Below are 25,455 nucleotides of genomic sequence, written 5' to 3' on the forward strand. Positions count from 1 at the left end.
ATAAAATTCATATTTCCTACTTAGAATATGACAGTAACACCAACAACTTCTGGAATGCTATTCCTTGAGGAAAAAAAAAAAAAAGAAATACAAATAACCAAAACTTTAAATAAATATTCTGGATTATATTTATCTACAGCAGAAAAGAGTGTAAGGATAATCAAGGTGTTTTGAAAATATAAGATAACTATTTATTAAGGAACAGAAACTGGTAAGAATGAATGCAGAAAAGTTTTTGTCCAATTCCACAAAACAAAACTACAAAACAGAACAAAGCAAAATGGTCCAATTCAATACCAATAATTACAGCTTATTCATGGGAAAAATTTTTAGATTAAAGAAAGGTCAAGCTCCACAGCAAACTCATTTTTACATGCACATAAAGAGCTAAAATTTATATTCCACACCAAGGGTTCCTTAGCTTTTTCTTTCTTTCTCAAATATAGTTATTTTCAAGTTATTGGCAAAAAAAAAAATTTAAATATTTTTAGTTTAATGGATAGGACATTTTAATTCACCAATAACTCAATGACACACCAAAAACCGCAAACAAATCCAACTTTAAAATGTGACTGAATCTTGGTATGGTACAGAATGAAAATTCCTCAGTTATCCTGGACTACCTGGAATATCTAAAAAAACAAAACAAAACAAAAACAAAATTCAACACATTTAAAACATTAATGGTAAAACTAAGGACCAATTATGGATCGTGGTCATTTTCTGTTACTATAATTTTGTACTTCCAAGCTTTTATATACATCTATAGTTTCATTATTTAAATTGATCACAACTGGATTAACACAAATGGTATCCAAGTCTTCAGATATTTTAGCTTTTTCTACTTGAAAGCAATTTAGAAAAAAGAAGAAAAATATACAAGAAAAAAGAGAAACATCCAGAAATGCACTTTACAAAGAGTTATGGACACTAACAGTATTAAGATAAAAGTAATTTTTAATCTAAAACAAAAGTCTGTAACTAATGGAATATAAAAAATATCCTCAGATCAAGACTTAAAGGGATTTATGACATCAAAAGTGATATTATATTTATTCCCTTAATGTTCTCATACTAAATGCCCTTAAATACATGTCATATAATGTAAATGATTTAATATAATAAATGCAGCAATGATAATACACACAAAAACATTTTTATACTTACCAATCCTGCTGCATACATGGGCACTATAACAGGTTGCTTCTTATTGCCGGTGAAGAGCTATACACATTTTAGAGAGAAAGAGCATATATTTAGAAAATGATCTGTCATAAAATTAAATACTTTCCAAAATATGCTTGTAATGCTATATTACATACATCAAAAATGGTAAATTGAAGAAATTGTCAAATTGCCCATATGGGGTTGTAATTTTGATCCAGTCCAAAGGTTCTCAACCTGTGGGTCCCGACCCCTTTGGCAGTCGAACGACCCTTTCACAGGGGTCTCCTAAGACCATCCTGCATATCAGATATTTACATTACGATTCATAACAGTAGCAACATTACAGTTATGAAGTAGCAACGAAAATAATTTTATGGTTGGGTCACAACATGAGGAACTTTATGTAAAGGGCTAGAAGGTTGAGAACCACTGTCCTAGTCCAATTCTTTAATTTTATAGTTAAGGAAAAACACTAAACAACTTTTTTTAAAAATAAGAAATATTGATTGGAGAAAAACTGAGATAGATTTATGTTTAAAAGTTGGCATATTCCAAATACATGAACATCTAAACCAATTAATATTTATTTTTCTGAGGAACTAGCTTATCACAGCTTGAATAGAAGTGCAATAATTTAAAAACATCCAAAGGTTAATTAAAGGATTTTCCAAGGTACTAACAAACTCACAATGTTTCGGGTGTCTATTCCCAAGGAGCACAAAAGCTTCTTGTTGCTATGGGAGCCGCCCCACTGATATCTCAAGCCATGTGCATCGTGGATATCCTGTAGCTCAGTCCACACATCCAGCAGTTCCCTGTAAAGTCACAATGAAGCCACCAACAAGATTTACTCAACAGCTTTCACCACGAATTCTACTTTTAATGTGACTGTGAAATATTATACATTCCAATTAATCTTGAGTCTAACATGAATATACAACCAGTATCTGAATTAAATCAACAGCCAACACTTACAGTTATTAGAAAAGTAACTAAGTTAAGCTCATTTGAAACAATATGCCAGTAATCAAGCACAAATTTAGCCTGTATGTTGTTTTTTATATTAAAGCAAACATATATAAAAGAAGGAAAGAAATCAACTCAGCATTCTACCTTCTTACTACAACCATTTAATATTTGTATTTTCTCCTTGAGTTTTGATCCCCCAAAACACAGTTGCAATTCTATCATATATATAATTTTGTATCCTTTTTTCAGATTTTAAGCATTTCCCCATTTACATATGTATTTTTCAATGGCTGTGTAATGTACTATTAAGACCAATGCACCATCATTTATTTAGCTATACTCCTACGGTTTTAAATAAGATTTACTGTTCAGCTCTTGTTAGTAAGGCAAGAGTATCTTCATGTATTTTATGGTGTGTGTTGTTGTTGAGTTGTGTTATTTCCTTAGAATGAATCTTCTGGAAAGAGATTCCTGGTTCTAAGAGTATGAACTACCTGTACAACTAGCAATAAAAAAAGCAGATAAAAACAGTTTTAAGCTGGCAAAAAATAAGCTTTTTTGTCTCCTCCTCTTCTCATATTATCATCCCAAAACAAAAACCAAGAAGCAAAAATAATCTCTATCTTCAATGAAATTAAAAGATACTTAAGACCCTGAGCCACAAATACTAAGGTCACAGAGAGCGATAAAGGAAAGACCTGTGGAGGGAAAGAGTAAAGAAATGCAAGAGTCCAGGAATGAAAATAACGTTGAAATTAAAACTAGAAAATCAATCTACTGGTAGACCCTCTAACAGCTAATAATTAATAAGAGTTCCAGAAAGAAAACAGAGACAATGAAAGAAGGTAACTGTCAATACAAGCGGAACTGCCCTACACTGGGGAACAGAAGTTTCTGGACTGAAAGGTCCCATCCATTGCTCAGTCCAAGGAATGAAAAGACTCATATTTAATTGTGAATTTTCAGAACACCAGCAACAAAGGATCCTAGATTATAAATTTAATGTGAGAGTAAATTAAATAAAATAAAACTTTATCTCCTATGTACCTTTTTTCTCAGGAGCTATTAGAGGATGTGGGCTACCAAAATAGGATCTAAGTGAACAGAAGTCCCCAAGACAACATGTGTTTAAGAGGACTGAAACAGGAAGATGGAAGTTCCCAGGGAAAAAATGGGATGGCCAGCCTGACAGGTTTGATCACAAGTAAAATTATATTAACAGGCTGTTGGCTGGTAGGGAAAGACTTAGAAATGGAAAAAGAGAGTCTGGAAAAAGTTGTACTATAATAGAATTAGTGGCTAAGCAAGGACCATTATTAACACGATTATCATAATGAAAATACCAAATAAAAATTTAAGTGAAAACTACAAGTATATTGGGATGATGAAGGAGAATAGCAGATGTAAGATCTAAATTCTCATCTACCATACTATGAAGTCAAAAGATGAAATGTAAGACTGAGTGATTAGAATAATGATTTAGAAATATCAGAAAAAAAGGTAAAAAATGGAGACACATGGAGGTTTTAAAAAAATGTATTTTTAGCACAATATGATTTTTTAAAACTTTAACACAATGTTTCAGAATCTTAATGTTTAAGATAACCTTATAAAATAGAACAGTTGACACTAACACATCTACATGCTATCTAACAACTGTCTACTACTTACCCACTTTCAGCTAAGGCCTCTCTTGTTTTTATTGGCAAGGTGTTTGTTTCCAGCAAGTGCTTCAGAGAAGTAACTTCCTCTTCAGGATCAGGGACAACAAACATGGAAGGAAAACATGCTTCGAAAATTCGCTCCAGGCGGTTTAGTAAAGCTGTCTGTACCAAAACACCCCCCAAAAGTATATTTTCATTTCTCAAGTTTTAATGTCATATTTCTTCTTCTCCATCATCATCATCATCATCATCATCATCACCCCCCCCCCCCATACACACACACACACACCCTCTGTCCATTACTATAAGACAGAGAGGGAAACTACCAGTCAGGTACAAGTGAAAGAAGCACAACTACTCATAGAAGAGCTGTTTTAAATGATTACTTTAAATAATCGTAGTGATACAGTGAGGAAAATAAATGCAGCTACACAATAAGCACTATACTTGGTACTTTAGAAACATGTTATTTAATCCATTAGAAAATTCTACAAAGAAGAAATTATTACCCAATTGTAAAGTGAGAAAGCAATCTCAAAGTCTGAATAAATGTCCAAAGCAAAAACAAAAACCAATACTAGATAGCATTCATATTCTTTACACTACACTGGGATGTTTCTTACCACCACTCACATATTCTAGATTTAGGACCAATAAGATCGGATGCTTGTAAAAGTATGCTACTATAGTTGAACAAACCTTTTTTTCTTGGACATAAACTTGAATTCTGAAAGCCTTTCAGAAACATCTCTGCTGCTAAGAGAGCAAATCAAAATAGGAGAGAATGTCTCAATTTTTACTTAGAAATTCAACAGCTCATTTATTAATCTGATGGTCTGATCTTCTAGAAATTCCATTTCTCTATTTTTCTATGGTATGTATATATGTATTTTTGAATAAAACAATGCCCTTCCTCCAAGCAAAACTCATATATTCCCAAGAATTTTCACCAAGAAAGTTGGTATTTGGAGTTTTTTCATTAATTAAAACTTACTGAATTTAGATCAACTTACATTTTTGGTTACTACTAGGTTTATTCTACATGTGCAACCTACAATAACATTTATTTTCACTCTCCTAACTATTTCAGATACATGTAAAACTGAATAGTTCAATTTACTAATTAAACATCAAATAAGAATACAAATTGAAAACATGTTAAAGCTTGTTGGAAGATTAAGTGTATTTCTGAAATGACAACCAGTGTACAAGAAAATGCCACATCACGGTAGTACTTCCTGCCAAGTAAGGCACACAAGTTATCACTTGATTTCTGTTGTTTAGTACAGTCAGCAAACAGGAAAACCAAAAGGAAAAATTTTCACAAACATATTTTCCAAACTAAAATCTCTTTTTTGAAAGTAGTATCAGAGCAAAAAACTCAACACTGCATTTACTAGTAGTCTCAGTCTTCTGCTCTCTGCAAGTTACTCTAAAATCTTTATTATATTCATGTCTGTGATATGAGAAAAGTTCTCAGTATCAATTATGAAACTTCCAGTAAAAAGTAGAGTCAAGATCCCAAGGCTTGTGAAACTTGAGTGTGTCAAGGGGACCAGCACATAAAGGCTTCCACAGAGGGAATGGACAGACATTACTTTTAAACGGATCAGATAACCATCTAATTGGAAACATGAGGAGTGTTGGCATCTCCTGGGCAGGGAAGGTAAACAAAACTCACATAAGACCAAATTTTTATTTCTCTGTAAATTAAAACAGAATCGTTCTGGTATCTTCTTTGTTAAATGGGATAAAAAACAACAACATTTATCAAAGGAAGAAAGAAATGACTCCAAAACACATTCAATCATTTGGGCAATATTATACAACAAGTCTTAGGTGAACCAGCCAGCAAATTCTTAAATTAGTGGAATGTACTTGAGGAAACAGAGCATTACATTAACCTGATTACCTCAATATTTTACTTCTTTCCCAAACTTTTCTCATAAAGAATGTGAATTACATAGTAATTTAAAAAGAAAGTTCCATATGTGTAAGATTAGACATTACATTACATTGCTTCAAATCTATTACTGAGTGAAGCAGGCAATTTTTTCATAAAGGGTAAGATAGTAAATACTTTCGGCTTTGCAGGCCATCCATAAACAAGCAAGTGTGGGTGTGTTCTAATGAAACTTTATGTACTAAACAGGTGTCAGGACAGATTTGACTCTTAGGCCACAGTTTGCCCAACGGAGGTAGAGCAATAAACAAGTAACAAAGATTCAAGTAGCCAGAATCCACTAACCGAACAGCACTACCCAACACATATTGCCCCTATATTATAGTGTCATCAAAGCAGTTCTAAATTCAATTTCTAAAAATTATAGGGGCTTTGACGGCAAGGACTATCCCTTATCTTGAATCTCTAGTACCTAAATTCCTACACATAATTGGTACAGGAATATTAACTATATCAATGTAAAATAGATTTTTTTAAAAAGCACTTCAGTTTTATTTAAGACTGCAGGGGGCATATTTGTTCTATTTACAAAAGTATATCTTATTGTAAGCCATCTAAATAATTTTTGTACACAGACCGGATATATTTATATAATTATAGCATGTATAAATAATAATAGCTAAATGAATGCCTTTATGTAATGCACTATGCTTGATGCTCTACATATATTACTTGATAAAAATCTTTAAAAGAAACCCTGAAAGACAAGTATTGTGTCCATGTTATAAAGTAAAGGGAGATTAATATAACTAACCAGTCACATGCTGGCATGGTGTACAGCAAGGATTTGACCCAAAGCCAGACGCTAAAGCCTACTTTCTTTTCATTAAGTCATGCTTTTATCCACTTTTTTTTTTTTTGTCTTTCAAACATTTGTAGTCATTAGGTAAGGTATTCAACTATTAACTGCTGATTTGCTTTAAAAGCAAATAATTTCATTCAACACAACTCATAGTTTTCAACAAAGCAAATTGAAAATTTTTACTAGTCAGTGCTATGCTCTACATTAATGTGAGGGTAACAAAAGTGCACACACTGAGCATACTAAATTTTAGCTGAGATTATAATAGTAACTAAATAAAATATTCTCATCAAATACTTAAATTTTAAATGCCTTCAACACCAAAGTCAAAGAGGATAAAGAGCCATCAGTTCTCCCTTAAATTTGGAATTTAGAAACTGGTGACTGGTTGGCTGAATACCAGTTTATATAACTCAGTCATGTCCCTTAATTCATACAAATCTCAAATGCTAAGCCTAGCAAACAGCAGTACATCTAGCCATTAAACATTTTAAGAACTGGGGGCTCTAATAAATGGGTTGAAAGTCAAGTGCCCTTCAAGGCAGGTGCCAGGCTCCCTTTTGATTTTCTCTATTCATGTCCAGTGCTAGGAAGCCAAACAAGGTCTACTACTTGCACAAAAGGGCACTTATATCCATAAGAGTTCCTACCTGTCAAAACTATTCTGAGAATGGAAACTAGCCCAAAGCAGCAGCTTTGCTCTCAAAATAGTCTGATGGGTAAATATAGAGCCAGAATTAGGGGTACTCCCATACAAATTCTCATTTGTCTCTATTACTTTCCGCTATTCACCAAAAAATTCAGTTGGCAACACTATTTCTTGCACCTCTGAAGACCACTTTCCAAGTTCATTTCTAAGATGATTCAGTAACAGTTAACATTTATTGAGCACTTATTTATGTGCAAGGCACTGTGCTAATTAAGGACCTTTAGATGCACAATATTATTTTATCTTCATAGTAAGAGTTTTGAAGTAAGTACTTTGATCATTCTTTAAATCTGAGGTTCAGGGAAGTGGATAACGCAAAGTTACTGCTGAAACATAAATCTGAATCTAGCAGTGGGACTCCGGAGCCTTGCTTTTAGCACTATGCCCAGGACTAACTTACACAGTAGGCATTCGGCTTAGGGCCCACAATAATTTTAGGGGTTCATGAAAATGTTTTACTATCTAATATTAACATTCTCATCTTTATACCATTATAAAAGAAAAATTTAAGTATCTTTTATGGGGAAGGAGCTCACAAAAGTCCTATGTGGCCTTGGCTATACTATTCTCCAAAGGTAAACTGGCTTTTGTAACGTGCTTGTTTTCCTATCAGAGTCCTTTATTACCTTAAGTGTTTTTATATTTTCATTTTTTTTCAAATCAGATAGGATTTCTGGGAAAGCAAAAACAATTAACTACCCGATTGTTTAATTCATCAATGGTGGACACAGAATCATGCATGAATTCCCAGTTCCATCATACCTTCTGTCTAAGGTTGGAGGAAGAAAGCCTTAGGATATGTAAGCAGCCTTTTACCCACTTGTGCAAATAAGTCATATTATCTAATGCAAAGTTTCCCAACTGATATGCCTCAGTCACAAACAGGTTACAAGTGTTCTAAAAATATGGAAAGCTATACATAGAAATGTGGTTCCCATACGGTTAATTTTAGGTGTCAACCTGACTGGGCCATGAGGTGCTCAGAGGTTGATCAAACATTATTCTGGTTATGTCTGTGGAGGTGTTTCTAGATGAGATTAACACTGGAATTGGTAGACGGGATAAAGCAGATTATCTTTCCTAATATGAGTGGGCCTCATCCAAGCACTGAAGACAGCTCAAAGACTGTGGAGATAGGGACTTATCAGTCTTCAAAACACATGAACCAATCCTCCCCTCCATCCCCCCTTCATCCATCCATCCATCCATCCATCCATCCATCCATCCATCCATCCATCCATCTACCCATCCATCTATCCCCCTGGTTCTGTTTCTCTGGAGAGTTCTAACTAATACACCTTTATTTTATAAACAGCTGGAGTATGAGCAGATTAAGTGCACTGAAGGTCTCATTCAGTTTTTCAAAGTAGTGTATAAGACCAGCACAGGTAGGGGTCCTAGACTCTGGTTCTTATGCCATTCAAATACATATCTCCTTTAAAGTATTTTCTATTTAAGGTAATTTCTAAAATTCCTTAAACATATTTCTAGTTAGTTTTTTTTCTTTCTTAGGAACAAAAGTTGATTATTGTTAATAGTTTTAATATTGATAGCATTAGGTCTTGCTCTTAAGTGGAAGAAACATAAAATCCACTGGGTAATATAATCTCCCATTTAAAAAGATACCTTATGCCTCAACACCATTAAATATTAAGTAAGATATCAAGTACAACCTACAATTGTATACTTGTCAGTTTCCAATTTTAAACTATATAAAAGCAACTGGTTATAATATTCATGAGGCTCTAAAAAGATGCTTTGCAACTTCTACACAATTTTTGGATAAATTTAATAAAACACTTCTATCTATTTTGGAATCAAAGCCCAGAATTTCACATTTTTTGAGGGAAAAATAACAAAAGGAACCACTATCCAAATACTTCAGATAAGCAAAGAGCTATAAGGCCAAATATTCATTTCTTGAGATATAACTGACATATAACATTATATTAATTTCAGGTGTACAACATAATGATTAGATATATGTGTATACTACAAACTGACCGTCACAGTAAGTCTAGTTAACATCCATCACCACACAGTTACAGATTTTTCTTGTGATGAGAATTTTTAAGATCTACTCTCTTAGCAATTTTCAAATATAAAATACAGTATTACTAATTATAATCATCATGCTGTACCTTTCATCCTCAGGACTTATTTATTTTATAATTAAAAGTTTGTATCTTTTGACCACTTAATTTCCTTATTTTGTTGCTTACTTCTGTTTCCAGTCATAAATTGAAGTGTTCCCCAAATAAAGGAAAACTTTCACAAACCTTAGGCAGATGATTAAACAAACAAAGGTGAAAATATAGGATTAGTTATACTCAGTTTGAGAATGCTTTCTGGTGAACAAACCAATAACTTAATCTCAAAATAACATAAGCCAAAGTATTAGAGATTCTCTTCTTTTTTTCTTTTTGTGATATTTTTAATGTTAAAAGCTTTCAAAACAAATCTTCATCTAAACTATTTTCCCAGTAGCATTATCAATTAGATAGGCAATAAGAAAGACTGACTCATAGCTTCCTTTTATACAGCCAATTAATATTTTTAAAAAATTACTCATTAATTACCTAATTTATCAAATAACATCAGAGTAATACTTTTCAAATTTTACAAAAGCTCAAAGGTAAATGCAGTGCTTATGACATTATCTTCTTTACTATATACTTAAGAAAAAGGCATCTTGGCTATCAGTCAAGGTTCCTTTCTGGAAAATTAACAGGTAAACAAACAAACCTGTTAAAACAATACACATAATGGTCTTTTGGGAAAAAAAGGACTCTTTTAAAAGTAAAGAGGACTTTTGTCGTCATTTTGTTTTGTTTTAAATCTTAGCCCAAAAAGTGAAGAATAGTTTTGACCTCTTTCCAATTTAAACAATAGAGATACCACTACCTGCCTTTCTCTACAATTTATAAGACTGTTAATGAGAATGAAATATATTGAACTCTAAAAAAGAAAATTTCACTGTAGAGTAAAAATATTTATCAATACATGGTCATGTATGGCTTAAATCCCCTTTGAGGTTTGCTGGACCCACTTCTGAGAATTAGTTTGTCTAACAACATTTTATAACTTTGAAAATTTTCTTCTTGGTTGATTTTTCCCTTAAGTAACAAATTATTGCAATAAAGCTACAATAACTGATTTGTCTCTTGACCCAAGGAAGAGATATTTTATTAAAATGTAAGCGCCCTGCTGGCGTAGCTCAGCAGATCCTGGAAAAGAAAGAAACTGCAGGCCACAGGCCTCCTTACCAACAGCAGGATAAGAATGAAAGTCATTTGCAACTACTCACTTAGCAGGGTTTACCCATTTCTCTACCTCAACTTTCTTCCGAAGTTCCCTTCTAGCCCTTTCCAGCAGTCTCTCTATTTCAACACCCACCTCCAAGTTCTGCTCCTTTTGTGTAACTCATTCAGCAAAAAAAAAAAAAAAAAAAAAAAAAAGCCTAAGGACTGAGCCAAATAAATCTCAGAAAGTCTTAATGCATCTTGCCACATATACACAGTTAATTTTTAAAAAATAGATCATATTAAAAATTTTGGTGTTTCAGATTTTTTCACTCATTTTAAAATTTACTGTCATGTCATTTTATCTGCACAAAAGTCCTTTGAAGTAGATATTACAGATAACTGAGTCCAGGGGTAACTTGTCTTAAATCATAAAGCTTATAAGAGGCTGAGTCAAGATTCAAACTCAGATCCATAAGATTCCATAAGGTCCATCCATATACTTCATTATCTCCTATTTCAGTAATCAAATTATACATAAATAACTTCGATCAACTTGTATGATGCAAAAATTTCCTTTTTAAAGTGGTCATACTTTAAAAAATTCATTATCTGATGATGTTAAATGTTCTAACAACATAAATTAAAGATCATCCAATACCAGTGTCATCTTACACTCTAGTAAGATGAAACTAATTACGAAACGGATTAGGTCAAAACCAACAAGTCTTTGCTTTGCATTGTACAATTAATTCACTCCTTGTTTACAACTGCAAGCTTCTGCCTCAAAAATAAATTCCTCATCAGATATAAAACATTAGCCAAACCATGTAATAACTGAATTAGCAAATTTAGCTATTAAGACCCTCAAAGTCAAATGAAAAGTGATAGCTGTGTACACCAACTGGTAATACCATAATTTTGAAATATCTTGAAGTATTAAAGATGTTAAAACAATGATGTATAACCATTTCAATTAACATTCAGACTTTGGAAATATTTCCAATTAAAAATGGTTTGCTTAGCAAAAGATAACTAGAGAAGTAGAATTTATAGATTCTGATTTTATTCTCAGGAACTTAAACTAAGCTTGAGGACCAAGTGTTACATATATCAATTGTCAGTATAAAGCAGTTATTTTCAAGTGTTCTCTTCCACACCCCTGGGGTTGAGGAAAGGTAAAATGTAGCCGGAGGAACAATTTGGGTATCAAGCTGCACCTCTAGGGGCTACTTTAGATGAAAATAAATCTTAATGAATCTTCTCTGAAAAAGACTACACCAGAAGATAATAAAGTACAGGTGGGTAAAAAATATTCTCCCTGATGTCCTTACTCAACAAGAAGAGTGGCCGTAAATGTACATTTTCAAGAAATTATAAGCAAATAAATATAGCCATAATAAGTCAACCATGGTTGTCTCTTACTAGATCTAAACCTTACTCTCTCACCCTTACCCCAGGTCTTTTAGTACCTGTTAAGTACAAGGCCCAAATCTGTTTCTTTCAAATTCTTTTTCTATACTTCAAGTCCCTATAGCCTTCAGCATAGGGTGAGATTTCAAATTCTGCTTGCTTTCTCCTGCTATCAAAACTATACTTTAATCTCCTAGATCTTTCTTTGATAGACAAAATGAAAAGACATTGTTTTCTGAAACTTAAGAAAGTCTTCTAAATCTCAGTTTAACCTTTTAAAACCACTGTAAAAGTAAACACTGAAGGATTCACTAGAATTAGCTAATTAATGAATTTTTACATTTTTGATGAATGTAACAATATTTACATTAATCAAAAAACCAAGTTGATGAATTTCTTTAAATATTAAAAAACCCCTTGAGATAAAGAAAATTTTTACTAAGCATTATTGTAGTACTATTTCAAGTTTACCAAAGGCTTGTAAAAAATGTAAATAACCTACAAATCAGGCAAGCATTATGTATCATAAAGACTCCTTAACAGATATTCAACTTAAAAATATTTTTTGAAAAGTTAAATTAAGAAGCCTCCATAGTTTGTCATATAAAATAGAGAAAATTAGTAAATACCTGAACTGAAGTGGCTGTTTCCTGTACATAGCCACCAGCAACTGCTCCTTTGGAAGTTGCTAAAGGGACACTGTGCGTTTTGAGGGTTTCTGGGGTATCAGTCTTTTCATCTGTCCTATGTGACTGCCAGGCTTCCTTCCGATGATGAGATTCAGCAGCTTGCTCATCTCCAAAAGCAGCCCAAGAGCAACTATCTTTCTGTCCATCCTCAAAAGCATTCCAATCTACAACTTGGCTAGGACCAGCTGAACTGAAGTCCGCAAAATCATCAGAGTCTTGAAAAGCACTGCAGTCATCTTGAATATTTGGCACAGAATTAAAATCTCCAAACTCACCTTCTTGCCCAATTTTTAGTTCTGAAACACGTTCAGTTCCTGTAGACTTTCTTTCCAACTTACCTTCCTCTGAAAAACTATCAGAATTTTGTTTTCGGTCTGCCTCGGTAAATATAATTTCCTCTTGGCAAGAAACAGCATTTGTATCCCCAAATTCTCCAAAGTCATCACCTGGTTCACTAATATGTGGAAAGTGCTCTGAGGACTCTTGAAAAGTGACATCACTCATTGAATCTTGAGTACCGGTAACAAAAGGTGGAGTTGTGCCACTGGCTGTGCCAAAGTCACCAAAATCATCTTCATTAGTATCGTTGCAAGTCACAAAGTCGTTACTACTATCCCCATTTTTTACACTTATAGGATCGCCCAAAACATTTTCTTCTGTAGGATCAATGCTGGGGCTTTGGTAATCAGTAAACTTTCTACTTTCTTCTTTGGAAGAACTAACTTCATCATCAGCATCAAAAGTTTTAACAGAATCCATGCATAGGCCAGTACATTTGGAAGTAAATAAATCAAGTTTTTCCTCAGTTTTACATTGTTCTCTCCTATTGGCTTCCGAATTATCAGCTGAGTCAACCGAAGTCCAAGCCTTTGATTGTACACTTGAATTTAAAAATTCATCCTGTTGTAATGTTGGAAGGCCTTGTGTTTTAGTACTGAGACCTCTGTTACTCTTCCTGCTTGTTTCTGAAAGGCAAATCTGATCTTCTCTTTCAATGTGTTCTTTATTATCAAAGTTTCTACCCAAAGACACTTCTTTTATAGAATTTAGTTCATTAGCTCTATTAATTTTATTGTTTTCCTGAATGGTTAGTGCTTCTCTATCATTTAAAACTGCACATCCCATTTCTTCTAGTTGTATCCTTTCCTTTTCGGGAAATGTGGCAAAATCTGAAAATTCCTCAGCAGGACTATGTGCACAGTCTAAATTATACTCAGTACCATGAGTGCTAAGAGGCTTTCTTCCTTTTGAATCCACTACAGTGTCCAGATCATCTGTTCCCTGAGGATTTACAGTTTCCAATACTGCAAACCCATTTGTTAGAATCTCCAGACAAGGAGGCTTTTCACCATTGCAGCTCTGTAAATGCTTGTTTTGATGAACAACATTCATATCAGTTCTAAAATCTCTCGGAGAGAAACTTTCAGGTGTTCCAACATTCTGTCTCTGCTCCATTATTTTATTTAAATTTCCTGGACTTTCTATGCCATCGATGGAAGTATCTAAAGTTTCAGATGGAATTACTTCTTTGCTGGTGGTAGAGAGCAAAACATTAGACTGTCCTTTCACAGGAGAAGAAAGTTCAGCAGTGATATCCTTATCATTACCATTTTCAATGGACTTGAAGCTTGTAAGGCTATCTACATTTTCTGAGAAATCATGAATTGGCATAAAGTGGTTTGAAGGTACAAACTCTTCCTTGGGACGAGTACAATCTGGTGTTTCAAATTCAACAAACCCTACACTGGAAGGGCTAACTTCTGAAAACCCTCCAAATTCCCCAAATTCATCCTCATCCTCATCCTCAGCTCCATTGTCCAGTGGTGGTGGGGATGAAGAGTACATCTGAATGACGTCTGGCTCCATTGTTCACTTGCTTTCAAATAATTAATTTATAACTGAAAAAAAAGAAAAGAGATTTTTTGAGGATAAGATCTTTCAAAATTCTCTAAGCTACTTCAAAACAATGCGAATTTACAGTGCTCTTTTTTGTATATTTTAAACTATTTTCCTCTTAGGTGAGATTACTTTTCACCAATATAATAATATGCCAAAAAATTTTCTCTCTTCTAGTGTATGTTTCTAAGGACATTGGTAGTACATTACTAAATTTGGGGATTCCAACAAATTTCAAATAAACACAGCAGTGTATCTAAAAAATTCTCTTTGAGGGCACCTGCTTGTTCTCTTAAGCCCTCTTTCCAGTTTACTCAGGGCTTGCCTTATGAATTTGTATGAACTCTTTATAAATAAAAGATATGAACATTTTATCTCTAATAATTATTACAAATATTTCCTCACTTTGCTTTTCAACTTTATACCCAAGTTGATTCTTTTCTTTTGACTTAATATACTTAATTTTTTCAGGGTAGTTTTAGGTTCATAGCAAAAGCATAGAAGATACCGAGATTTCCCATATATCTCCCTGCCCCCATTCATTCATAGCCTCATCTATTAAGAACACCTTCCACCACAGTGATATATCTGTTACAATTGATGAGCCTACATCAACATATCATTAATACCCAAAGTCCAGAGTTTATATTAGAGTTTACTCTTGGTGTTATGCATTCCTTGGGTTTGGACAAATGTATAAAGACATGTGTCCCCCATTATAGAATTATACAGAGTAATTTCATTGCCCTAAAAATCCTGTGTTCTACCTGTTTATCTTTCCCCCTCCCCTGTCCCTGGAAATCACTGATCTTTTTACTATCTCTATAGTTTTTGCCTTTTCCAGAATGTCATATAGTTGGAATCATACAGTATATATGTAGCCTGTACATAGTACTGTATGACTGGCTTCTTTCACTTTGTAATATGCATCTAAGGTTCCTCCATGTTTTTTCATGGTTTGATAGCTCATTTCATTTTAGCACTGAATAATATTCCAGTGCCTATATGTACCACAATTTAATTTTTTATAATTTTCAATTCTGAAATCATTTAGGATGCACAAGAAGTTGAAAATTATAGTTATCATGTATATTCCACTCAGTTTCCCCCCAATAATATGGTAATTAATGATAGCACCTGATTAAACCACCTTGTTTAGTTTTTTTTTTCCTTTGTGTTTTGTGTGTGTGTGTGTGTGTGTGTGTGTGTGATAAATATCCTAAATATCTAGGATATTTATCACATATATAGATTAGATTTGAGTAATCATCACTAAAATTTGGATAAGAACTGTTGCAAAAATAGTTTAATATTCATCATATAGTTCATTATATAGCTACTAGAAACCCGGTGCACAAAAATTTGTGCACTCCGGGGGGAGGGGGGGGGTCCCTCAGCCCGGCCTGTGCCCTCTTGCAGTCTGGGACCCTTCGGGAGATAATGACCTGCTGGCTTAGGCCTGCTCCTGGGTGGCAGAGGGCAGGCCCAATCCCTAGGTGCAGCCCCTGGTCGGGCTCAGAGCAGGGCCGATTGGGGAGTTGGGGCGCCGCCCCCTGTCATGCACAGAGCAGGGCGGATTGGGAGGCTGTGATGCCACCCTCAGTCACGCTCAGGGTAGGGCCGATTGGGGGGTTGGGGCACTGCCCCGTCACACTCAAGGCAGGGTCGATGGGGAGGTTGCGGCGCCACCCCCTGTCACGCACAGAGCAGGGCCAATCAGGGGGTTGGGGCGCTGCCCCCTATCATGCACAGAGCAGGGCCGATCAGGTGGTTGAGGAGCTCCCCGCTGTCACTCACAGAGTAGGGCCGATAGGGGAGTTGGGGCACCGCCCCGTCACACACAGAGCAGGGCCAGTGGGATGGGGTTTGGGGCGCCGCCACTCTCACACTCAGGGCAGGGCCGATGGGGAGGTTATGGCTCTACTCTGTCACACACAGAGCAGGGCCCATCAGGGGGTTGGGATGCAGCTCTCTATCACCCACAGAGCAGGGCTGATCAGGGGGTTGGGGCGCCTTCCCCTGTAACGTACAGAGCAGGGCGGATAGGGAGGTTGTGGCCCCACCCCCTGTCACCCACAGAGCCGCAGGGCGATCAGGGGTTTGGGCGCTGCCCCCTGTCACGCTGATCCTGGTGCCTGGAGGCCTCGCGGCTCCGCTGATCCCGGTGCTGGGAGGCATATTACCCTTTTACTATATAGAATAGAGGCCTGGTGCACGGGTGGGGGCCGGCTGGTTTGCCCTGAAGGGTGTCCTGGATCAGGATGGGGGTCCCCACTGGGGTGCCTGGCCAGCCTGGGTGAGGGGCTGAGGGCTGTTTTCAGGCTGGAACTGAAGCTCCCAACTGCTCCTTTTTTTCTTTTTTTTTTTATTCTGGGCCAGCTTTAGCTCTGAGGCTCCAGCTCTTAGGCCTCTGCTCCTGAAAGCAGGTATCTGGTTTGTTTTGGTTCTCGAAACTCTGTATCAACTCCAGCTCTGAGATCCCAGCTCGCTGAAAGCTGGTTTCTGGAGTTTTGTTTAGCGTCTGTATTTGTTACAATGTTTGAAACTGCAGGCTCAGAGGCCTGCAGCGGCAGGCGGGGAACGTTGGTTTCCTCTGTCACTGAAGCAAGCAAGCCTCATGTTAGTTTCAAGCTGCCTGGCTGCCGGCCGCCATCTTGGCTGACAGTTAATTTGCATATTGCCCTGATTAGCCAATGGGAAGGATAGCAGTCGTACGCCAATTACCATGTTTCTCTTTTATTAGTGTAGATACTGCAGTTCTGTTTCTCCATTCACTCCATGTAGGACATTTTGGTTGTTTCCTGTATTTTACAATTACAACTAAAACTGCTATGAACATTTATGTACAGATTGTTCTGAGAATATGAGTTTTCATTTCTCTAACTTAAGTACCCAGGAGTGTGAATGCTGGGATACAGTGTTTAACTTTATAAGAAATTGCAACGCGGCCGATTTGGCTCAGTGGTTGAGCACTGACCTATGAACCAGGAGGTCATGGTTCAATTCCCAGTCTGGGCACATGCCTGGGTTGCAGGCACAATTCCCAGTGGGGGGTTGTTCAGGAGGCAGCTGATCAATGATTATCTCTAACTGATGATTCTCTCTCTCTCCTCTCCCTCTCTCTCTCTCTCTCTCTCTCTCTCTCCCCCCCTTCCATCTGAAATCAATAAAAATATATTTTAAAAAAAAAACCTGCCAAACTGCTTTCCCAAATTATTTTTTTTAAAAAAAATATATTTTATTGATTTTTTACAGAGAGGAAGGGAGAGGGGTAGAGAGTTAGAAACATCGATGAGCTGCCTCCTGCACACTCCCTACTGGGGATGTGCCCACAACCAAGGTACATGCCCTTGACTGGAATCGAACCTGGGATCCTTAAGTCCGCAGGCCGACACTTTATCCACTGAGCCAAACTGGTCAGGGCCCAAATTAATTTTTAAGGGGTCAAACCAATTGATCTTCTCATTAATAATTTTCTTAATTACATTATTATCCTATCTAATAAAAGAGAAACATGGTAATTGGCATACGACCGCTACCCTTCCTATTGGCTAATCAGTGCAATATGCAAATTAACTGCCAGCCAAGATGGCGGCCGGCAGCCAGGCAGCTTGAAACTAACATGAGGCTTGCTTGCTTCAGTGACGAAGGACTCCAACGTTCCCCGCCTGCCGCTGCAGGCCTCTGAGCTGCAACTCTAAGCAACTATGTGACAAATATAGAAGCTAAACATTAAAACCCCAGAAACCTGCTTTAGTCCGCCGGGCTTCAGCCAGCAGGATTGCAACATTGTAAGCAAAGGCCAGAAACCTACTTTCAGCAGCGGAGGCCTAAAGCTGGAGCCAAGCCTCAAAGCTAAAGCTGGCCCAGAATTAAAAAAAAAAAAGGAAAAAAAGGAGCGGTTGGGAGCTTCACTCACTTGCCAGCATGAAAACAGCCCTCAGCCTCTCACCCAAACTGGCCAGGCACCCCAGTGGGGACCCCCAACCTGAAGGGTGTGTGACCAGCTGCAAACAGCCATCATCCCCTCACCCAGGCTCGCCAGGCACCCCAGTGGGGACCCCCACCCTGATCCAGGACACCCTTCAGGGCAAACCAGCCGGCCCTCACCCGTGCACCAGGCCTCTATCCTATATAGTAAAAGGGTAATATGCCTCCCAGCACTGGGATCAGCGTGTGACAGGGTGCGGCGCCCCAACCCCCTGATCAGCCCTGCTCTGTGGGTGACAGGGTACAGAGCCCTAACCCCCCTGATGGGCCCTGCTCTGTGCGTGACAGGGTACAGAGCCCAACCCCCCTGATGGGCCCTGCTCTGTGAGTGACAGGGGGCAGCGCCCCAACCCCCTGATTGGCCCTGCTCTGTGCGTGACAGGGTACAGAGCCCTAACCCCCCTGATGGGCCCTGCTCTGTGCGTGACAGGGTACAGAGCCCCAACCCCCCTGATGGGCCCTGCTCTGTGAGTGACAGGGGGCAGTGCCCCAACCCCCTGATTGGCCCTGCTCTGTGCGTGACAGGGGGTGGCGCCACAACCTCCCCATCGACCCTGCCTTGAGTGTGACCGGGGACGGTGCCCCAAACTCCCAATCGGCCCTACCCTGAGCGTGACTGAGGGTTGCATCACAACCTCCCTATCACCCTGCTCTGTGCATGACAGGGGGCGGCGCCCCAACTCCCCAATCGGCCCTGCTCTGAGCCCAACCAGGGGCTGCACCTAGGGATTGGGCCTGCCCTCTGCCACCGGGGAGCAGGCCTAAGCCAGCAGGTCGTTATCTCCCGAAGTGTCCCAGACTGCAAGAGGGCACAGGCCGGGCTGAGGGACCGCCCCCCTCCCCCCGGAGTGCACAAATTTTTGTGCACCGGGCCTCTAGTTATTATATAAGATTAAGATTTAATAAATAGTATCACTTTTATTTTCTTCTGCTTTTAGAGTGTATTTTTAACATTTAATTCTTAATCCACCTAGAACTTAATTTAGTGTATGATCTAAAGCAAGGGTCTAAGTAAAAATCTTCCCTAAATAGCCAAGCAATTATCATAATCCCATTTATTGAATAATCCTTCCCATATCCTTTAGTTTATCGTGTCCTCTTTTTTTCTTATACATTTAATTTTTAAATTTATATCTAGTTTATCCTGTTCCTCTGTACTAAACAGTCAAAGGTGCCACAGACAGGCTAATATTAAAAGCAAAGAGAGGATTAACAACCAAAGTCCTACAATAAAATTAGCCCATAAACAATGAATTGATACTTTCTGCAATTCATAGTTGTCAGTAAGATACATGAGGAACATGTTTATTACAAAATTCAATCAGTTTTGCAGCTTAAAAGGAATCACTTTCTTTCAACTCTCAGAATAAAATTTTATATGATCTTCCAGTTTTAGGGAGAAGTTGCCTTAGAAACAACATTAATTTAAATTAGAGATGAAGAAAATGGGGCTAACTGATGATCAATGTTCCAAAGGTCATATAGCTGGTTCAAAACTGAGCTATTAGCTGTTAAAGTGTATATACATTTTTTTCTGGGACACCCTGTATAAAATAAACCCTGTTTTTTCCTCCTTGTTTAGAGTCCTGATAACTCCTTCCAATGTTTAGTGTACAGGGTAATTTGACTTCTAACAGTTTCCCTATAATTATGAAGTTCCTATTATTTAAAAATAGTCTCTGATTGTTAATGAGAGTGTGGAGAAATGGACACCTGGCACACACATACTGCTGGTGGGTGTGCAAATTGTTATAAAGCTTGCAGAAGGCAATCTGGCTATATTATACAAATTAAAAAAAAAAAAGTAAAACAAAATGCTCCAAAGGGATTATTTATACAAATTATGTTATATTCTTACAATAGCATACTATGTAGCCATTAATGTCATGATTCTTTTTTTTAAATTTAAAACATTTATAATGATGGGAACATGTCAAAAGAACACAAAAGCCAGCTTGAAGGGCTCCAACCAGTTAAATCAGGGACAATTGAGCATCAAAATAAAAATAATAACTGATTATAATCCACTGAATAAAATAATAAACTCAGTTCTCACAGATAAGTGAATAAATGGAAAGTTAGATGAGGAACAGGATATGCATAGCTTCAAAATACCTCCCCACAACATACTTAATTACAAAGGAAAAAGTGTAACTTTATAGTGGTGAAGCCTGACACTTAATCAAGTGATCAAAGTGAACATCATTAGTAATAGGAAAATTAAAATCATGCATCAGTTGACAAATCCAATGGGAAGAACGTAGAATCACTTTGGAATATTCCTGCCAAAAATATATAACCTCAATTGAATCATGAGGAAACGTTAGACAAACTCAAATTGAGAGAGAGTCTACAAAACAATCTTCACAAATATCAATGTCATGAAAATTAAGGAAAAAGGGAAGAACTGTTCCAGATTGAAGATGACTAAAGAGATATGACAAGTAAATGCAGCATTTCAGTCCCAACTGATTCCCTGTTTGTAAAGGTCATTATTGGGATGATTATGAAATTTGAATACAGTCCAAGGATTAGATAGCAGGAAAGTATAGATGTTAATTTCTTGATTTTGATGGTAGTATTATGGTTATGTAAGAGAATGTCCTTGATTGTAGGAAATACACATTAGAATATTTGGCAGAGACAGGACATTGGGTTGGGAAGTCTCAAATTATTTTGGGAAAATTATTTGTACTGAACTTGCAACTTTTTCTAAATCTGTGACCATTTCAAAATGAAAAAAAAAAACACACTAATAACACTCAAGGAGATTTATGTATGTATTTAAATATGTATGTTTTACAATAAACGTGTTACTTATACAATAAAACCTTATTTAAAAAATTATGACAAAATATACATAATAAAATTTACTATATTAACCATTTTTAAGTGTATGATTCAATGGCATTAAGTACATACACACTGCTGTGCAATCTTTATTACCATCCATCTCTAGAACTTTTTTAATCTCTCCAAATATCAAAGTATCTTCTCTACCCATTAAACAATAACTCCCCTTTCCCTCCCCCTGCCCCGCCCCAGCTCCTGCAATCATCATTCTACTTTGTCTCTGAATCTGACTACCCTAGATACTACATAAAAGTAGAATCATATAGTATCTGTTCTTTTGTGACTGGCTTTATTGATTTTATATTTTTATTGCTTTTTAGAGAGAGAGAGAGGAAGGGAGAGGGAGAAAGAGAAACATTGATGTGAGCGCAAAACATTGATCCTCTGCCTCCTGGACGCAACCCTACTGAAAATCAAGCCCATAACTGGGGCATGTGTCCTCACAGGGAATTGACTTGGAGACCTTCTGGTGCATGAAACATGCTCAACTAACTGAGCCACACTGGCCAGGGTTATCATTTGTTGATGAATAGTTGGGTTGCTTACACCTTTGGCTATTATGAATAATGCTGCTATGAACATAGGTGCACAACATACCTTAAATTTTTTTTAAACTTTTTATTCTGAAATAATAATAGACTAATAGAAAGTTGTAAATATAGTAGTCCTGTGCATCCTTCATCCAGCTCCCCCTAATGGTGATATCTCATATAGCTCTAGTAAAATAGCAAAATTGGAAATTGATCTTGTTTACACATTACTGTTAATTAGACTACAGACCTTACTCAGTTCCTTAAAAACAATACAAAACAAAACCTTGCAATCTTTTGGGTTTGTGTATAGTTCTGATCAATGTATCCCATCTACAGATGTAACTACCACCACTACTCTTATTCCCACACCCCATCCCTGTCCTTGGGCAACCATTAATTTGTTCTTCATCTCCATAGTTTTACCATTTCAAGAGTGTTATGTAAGTAGAATCATACAGTGTGTAACCTTTTGAAGTTAACTTTTTTTACTCAGTATAATGAATGCCCTTAAAGTCCATTTTAGTTGTTGCATGTATCAACAGGTCAATCATTTTTATTGTTGAACTAGAGGCCCAGTGCACGAATTCATGCACCAGTGGGGTCCCTCGGCCTGGCCCCGGGATCAGGCCGAAACCGGCTCTCTGACATCCCCTGAGGGGTCCCGGATTGCAAGAGGGTGCAGGCCAGGCCGAGGGACCAGCGACTCCACTGGTGCATGATAGGGACTGGAGAGGGACCGTGGGAGGGTTCCAGGGCATGTCTGGCCCGTCTTGCTCAGTCCAGATCAGTTGAACCCAAGCAGCAAGCTAACCTACCAGTCGGAGCCTCTACCCCCTGGTGGTCAGTGCACGTCCTAGTGACTGGTCAACCACTCAACTGTCTGCCCCCTGCTGGTCAGTGCACATCATAGCGAGCAGTTGAGTGGCCTTAGCATATCACTCTTTGATTGGTTGGACGGCCGACCAGTTGACCGGACACTTAGCATATTAGGCTTTTATTATATAGGATAGTATTCTACTGTACACATATACCAGTTTGTTCAACCATTCACCAACTGAAATACATATAGATTATTTCCAGTATTTTATTATTATAAATAGTATGCATACTACATTAATAATAACTATACTAACAGTATGTTTAACTAACCTATATAATAAAAGCCTAAGCAACAGTTACGACAGAAGGACCAGAATGACCGGTCGCTATGATGCATACTGACCACCAGGGGGCAGATGCTCAATGCAGGAGCTGCCCCCCCTGGTGGTCAGTGTGCTCCCACATGGAGAGTGCCGCTCAGCCTGAAGCCAGGCTCACGGCTGGCGAGCTCAGTGGGAGCCTCTCCCACCTCCGTAGTAGTGCTAAGGAGCAATGAGCCCAGCGGTCAGGAGCAGTGAGCAGGTGGGCAGTAAGGAGCGAGGGGTCTCGGATTGTGAGAGGGCGCAGGCCGGGCTGAGGGATCCTCCCCACCCCACCAGTGCACGAATTTCATGCACCGGGCCTCTAGTATATGATCCTACCAGACCTGAGGCCCTGAACCTAACTGTCCCCTATACCTGGGCTCCTGAGCATTAAAGAGAAAAAACCAACATGATATAGAAAAATGTTAGTTACATGCAAACAAGTGGTTAGAATAAGATGGAACTTGGAGACATTGTAGAAAATAGGTCTACCTTTCATCTACCTTTCATCTAGCGCCAATATTCCACCTTTGTGTGGAAATTACCAAAAAATTGGTATAGCGGTCTGGTATAATAAAGATATTAAGAGCATTTATATACAGGTTTTTATGTGAACATAGTCCTCATTTTTTTCTGGGATAAATGCCCAAGAGTGTGACTACTGGGTCCTATGGTAGGTGTATGTTTAGTTTTGTAAAAAAAAAAAAAAAACACATCAAAACATCCCCCAAAACCAACAACTGCCAAAGTATTTTCCAGAGTACTATACCATTTTACATTCCCATAACACTTTATTTCTTAAAGAAACATATCTGATCTTTGTTTTAGTGAAACCTGGCTGAGGTTAACCCATTGCTTTTTTTTAAAAATAAATCTTTATTGTTCAGATTATTACAGTTGTTCCCCTTTTCCCCCCCAAAGCTCCCCTCCACCCAGTTCCCACCCCACTCTCTGCCCTTACCCCCCCACTGTCCTCATCCATAGGTGTACGCTTTTTGTTGCCGGGTCATACACATGGAAAATGTAGCTATTTCCATCCGCGACGTGTCCCTGTGTTCGGCCACACAGGGGCCGTCGCAGCCTCACAGGGGCCATCTCCGCCTCACAGGGGCCGTCTCAGCCTTCCGGGGACCATCTCAGCCTCCCAGGGACCGTCTCAGCCTCACGGGGGCCGTCACAGCCTCACGGGGGCCATCTCAGCCTCACGGGGACCGTCACAGCCTCATGGGGGCCATCTCAGCCTCCCAGGCACAGTCTCAGCCTCCCAGGGACTGTCTCAGCCTCACAGGGGCCGTCACAGCCTCACAGGGACCGTAACCCATTGCTTTTCCTAAAATGTTTTGTTGTTTAAAAAATGGAATATTTTATTGGTTTAAGAATGGTTCTCAACCTTCCTAATGCCGTGACCCTTTAATACACTTCCTCATGTTGTGGTGACCCCCAATTTCATTGTTACAAATTGAACATAATTAAAGCATAGTGATTAATCACAAAAACAATATGTAATTATATATGTGTTTTCTGATGGTCTTAGGCGACCCCTGTGAAAGGGTCGTTCGACCCCCAGGTTGAGAACTGCTGGTTTAAGGCCTATTTCAAACTTACATATTAAGGCAAATACAAGGATCTGTATCAAGGACTCTGTAACCATACCAACAACACAGAGAGCAGTTTTTCTTCCTGTCACACCTTGGCAAAGTATGCTCCCTTTTTCTCCTTCTAGGTCTAACAGGCTATATCAGACTCCCAGACTATGATCATTTCCTTACTCCTCAAACCTGTGTCAACCATTGAGGGAAGAACTTGGGCACACATTCTCCTTTAGCAGGCCTTGGCTCTGGCTCAACTCACCCTTCAGAAACTTATGAGTGCCACTCCCAAGTTTCAGCCAAGAATGCCAACCAGCCAGTGTAAGAGTTCTAAAACTTTCCAGAAAATTCTTCTGTATCCAGGCCAATTCACTAATATTTGTTTACTGAAGTATTATTTAGTAATGGTTAATTGAAGTATTATTTGTATAATGAATTTACCTATTAAGCCTGACTTAGACTAATCCACATTTTTAACATAGAAAATATGGATTTTAAGTAGTTATTTCTACTTAACAGGAAAAAGAAAAAGCGATAGATGAGTTATCTACTGTGCCTGGCACATAGCAATCTCAAGAAATGTTTCTTCATCCTTCTTACTTCGCACCACAAGGGGTCCTAATCAGCTATCTATTTTCTTTACAACCTGAACAAAGTCACATGTGTGTGTGTGCATGCACACAGAGGGGTGTGTGTTGAACTTGCTATTTCTATGTCTGCTTATTCCGAGACCTACTAGAAGGGAGTAAACAAGTAATGGGAGTATCCAAAAAATATTCAGGCCATAGTATACAT

General features: G+C 37.8%; 1 protein-coding gene across 7 annotated transcripts in view; it reads right to left on the reverse strand.

Moving 5' to 3' along the window:
• The window catches only part of AFTPH (aftiphilin), a 66,349-nt gene that overhangs the window by 22,807 nt on the left and 18,087 nt on the right, over positions 1 to 25,455 (reverse strand). For 5 of the 7 annotated variants that reach the window (XR_004971814.1, XM_036334356.1, XM_036334353.1 and 2 more), the window contains exons 2-5: positions 12,559 to 14,516; positions 3,808 to 3,962; positions 1,856 to 1,982; positions 1,168 to 1,224 (exon numbers count right to left, since the gene is read on the reverse strand). Coding sequence is in view for 6 of the 7 variants with exons in the window: in XM_036334356.1 (XP_036190249.1) it covers positions 1,168 to 1,224; positions 1,856 to 1,982; positions 3,808 to 3,962; positions 12,559 to 14,484 (2,265 nt within the window). In the remaining variant the exon portion in view is untranslated. Of the gene's footprint in view, positions 1 to 168; positions 633 to 1,167; positions 1,225 to 1,855; positions 1,983 to 3,807; positions 3,963 to 12,558; positions 14,517 to 25,455 lie in introns of those variants that run through there. The other 2 variants (XM_036334358.1, XM_036334355.1) reach the window with 2 other exon arrangements.

The sequence above is a fragment of the Myotis myotis genome, unplaced genomic scaffold (genome assembly GCF_014108235.1).
Source record: "Myotis myotis isolate mMyoMyo1 unplaced genomic scaffold, mMyoMyo1.p scaffold_m19_p_14, whole genome shotgun sequence".
Lineage (NCBI taxonomy): Eukaryota > Metazoa > Chordata > Mammalia > Chiroptera > Vespertilionidae > Myotis > Myotis myotis.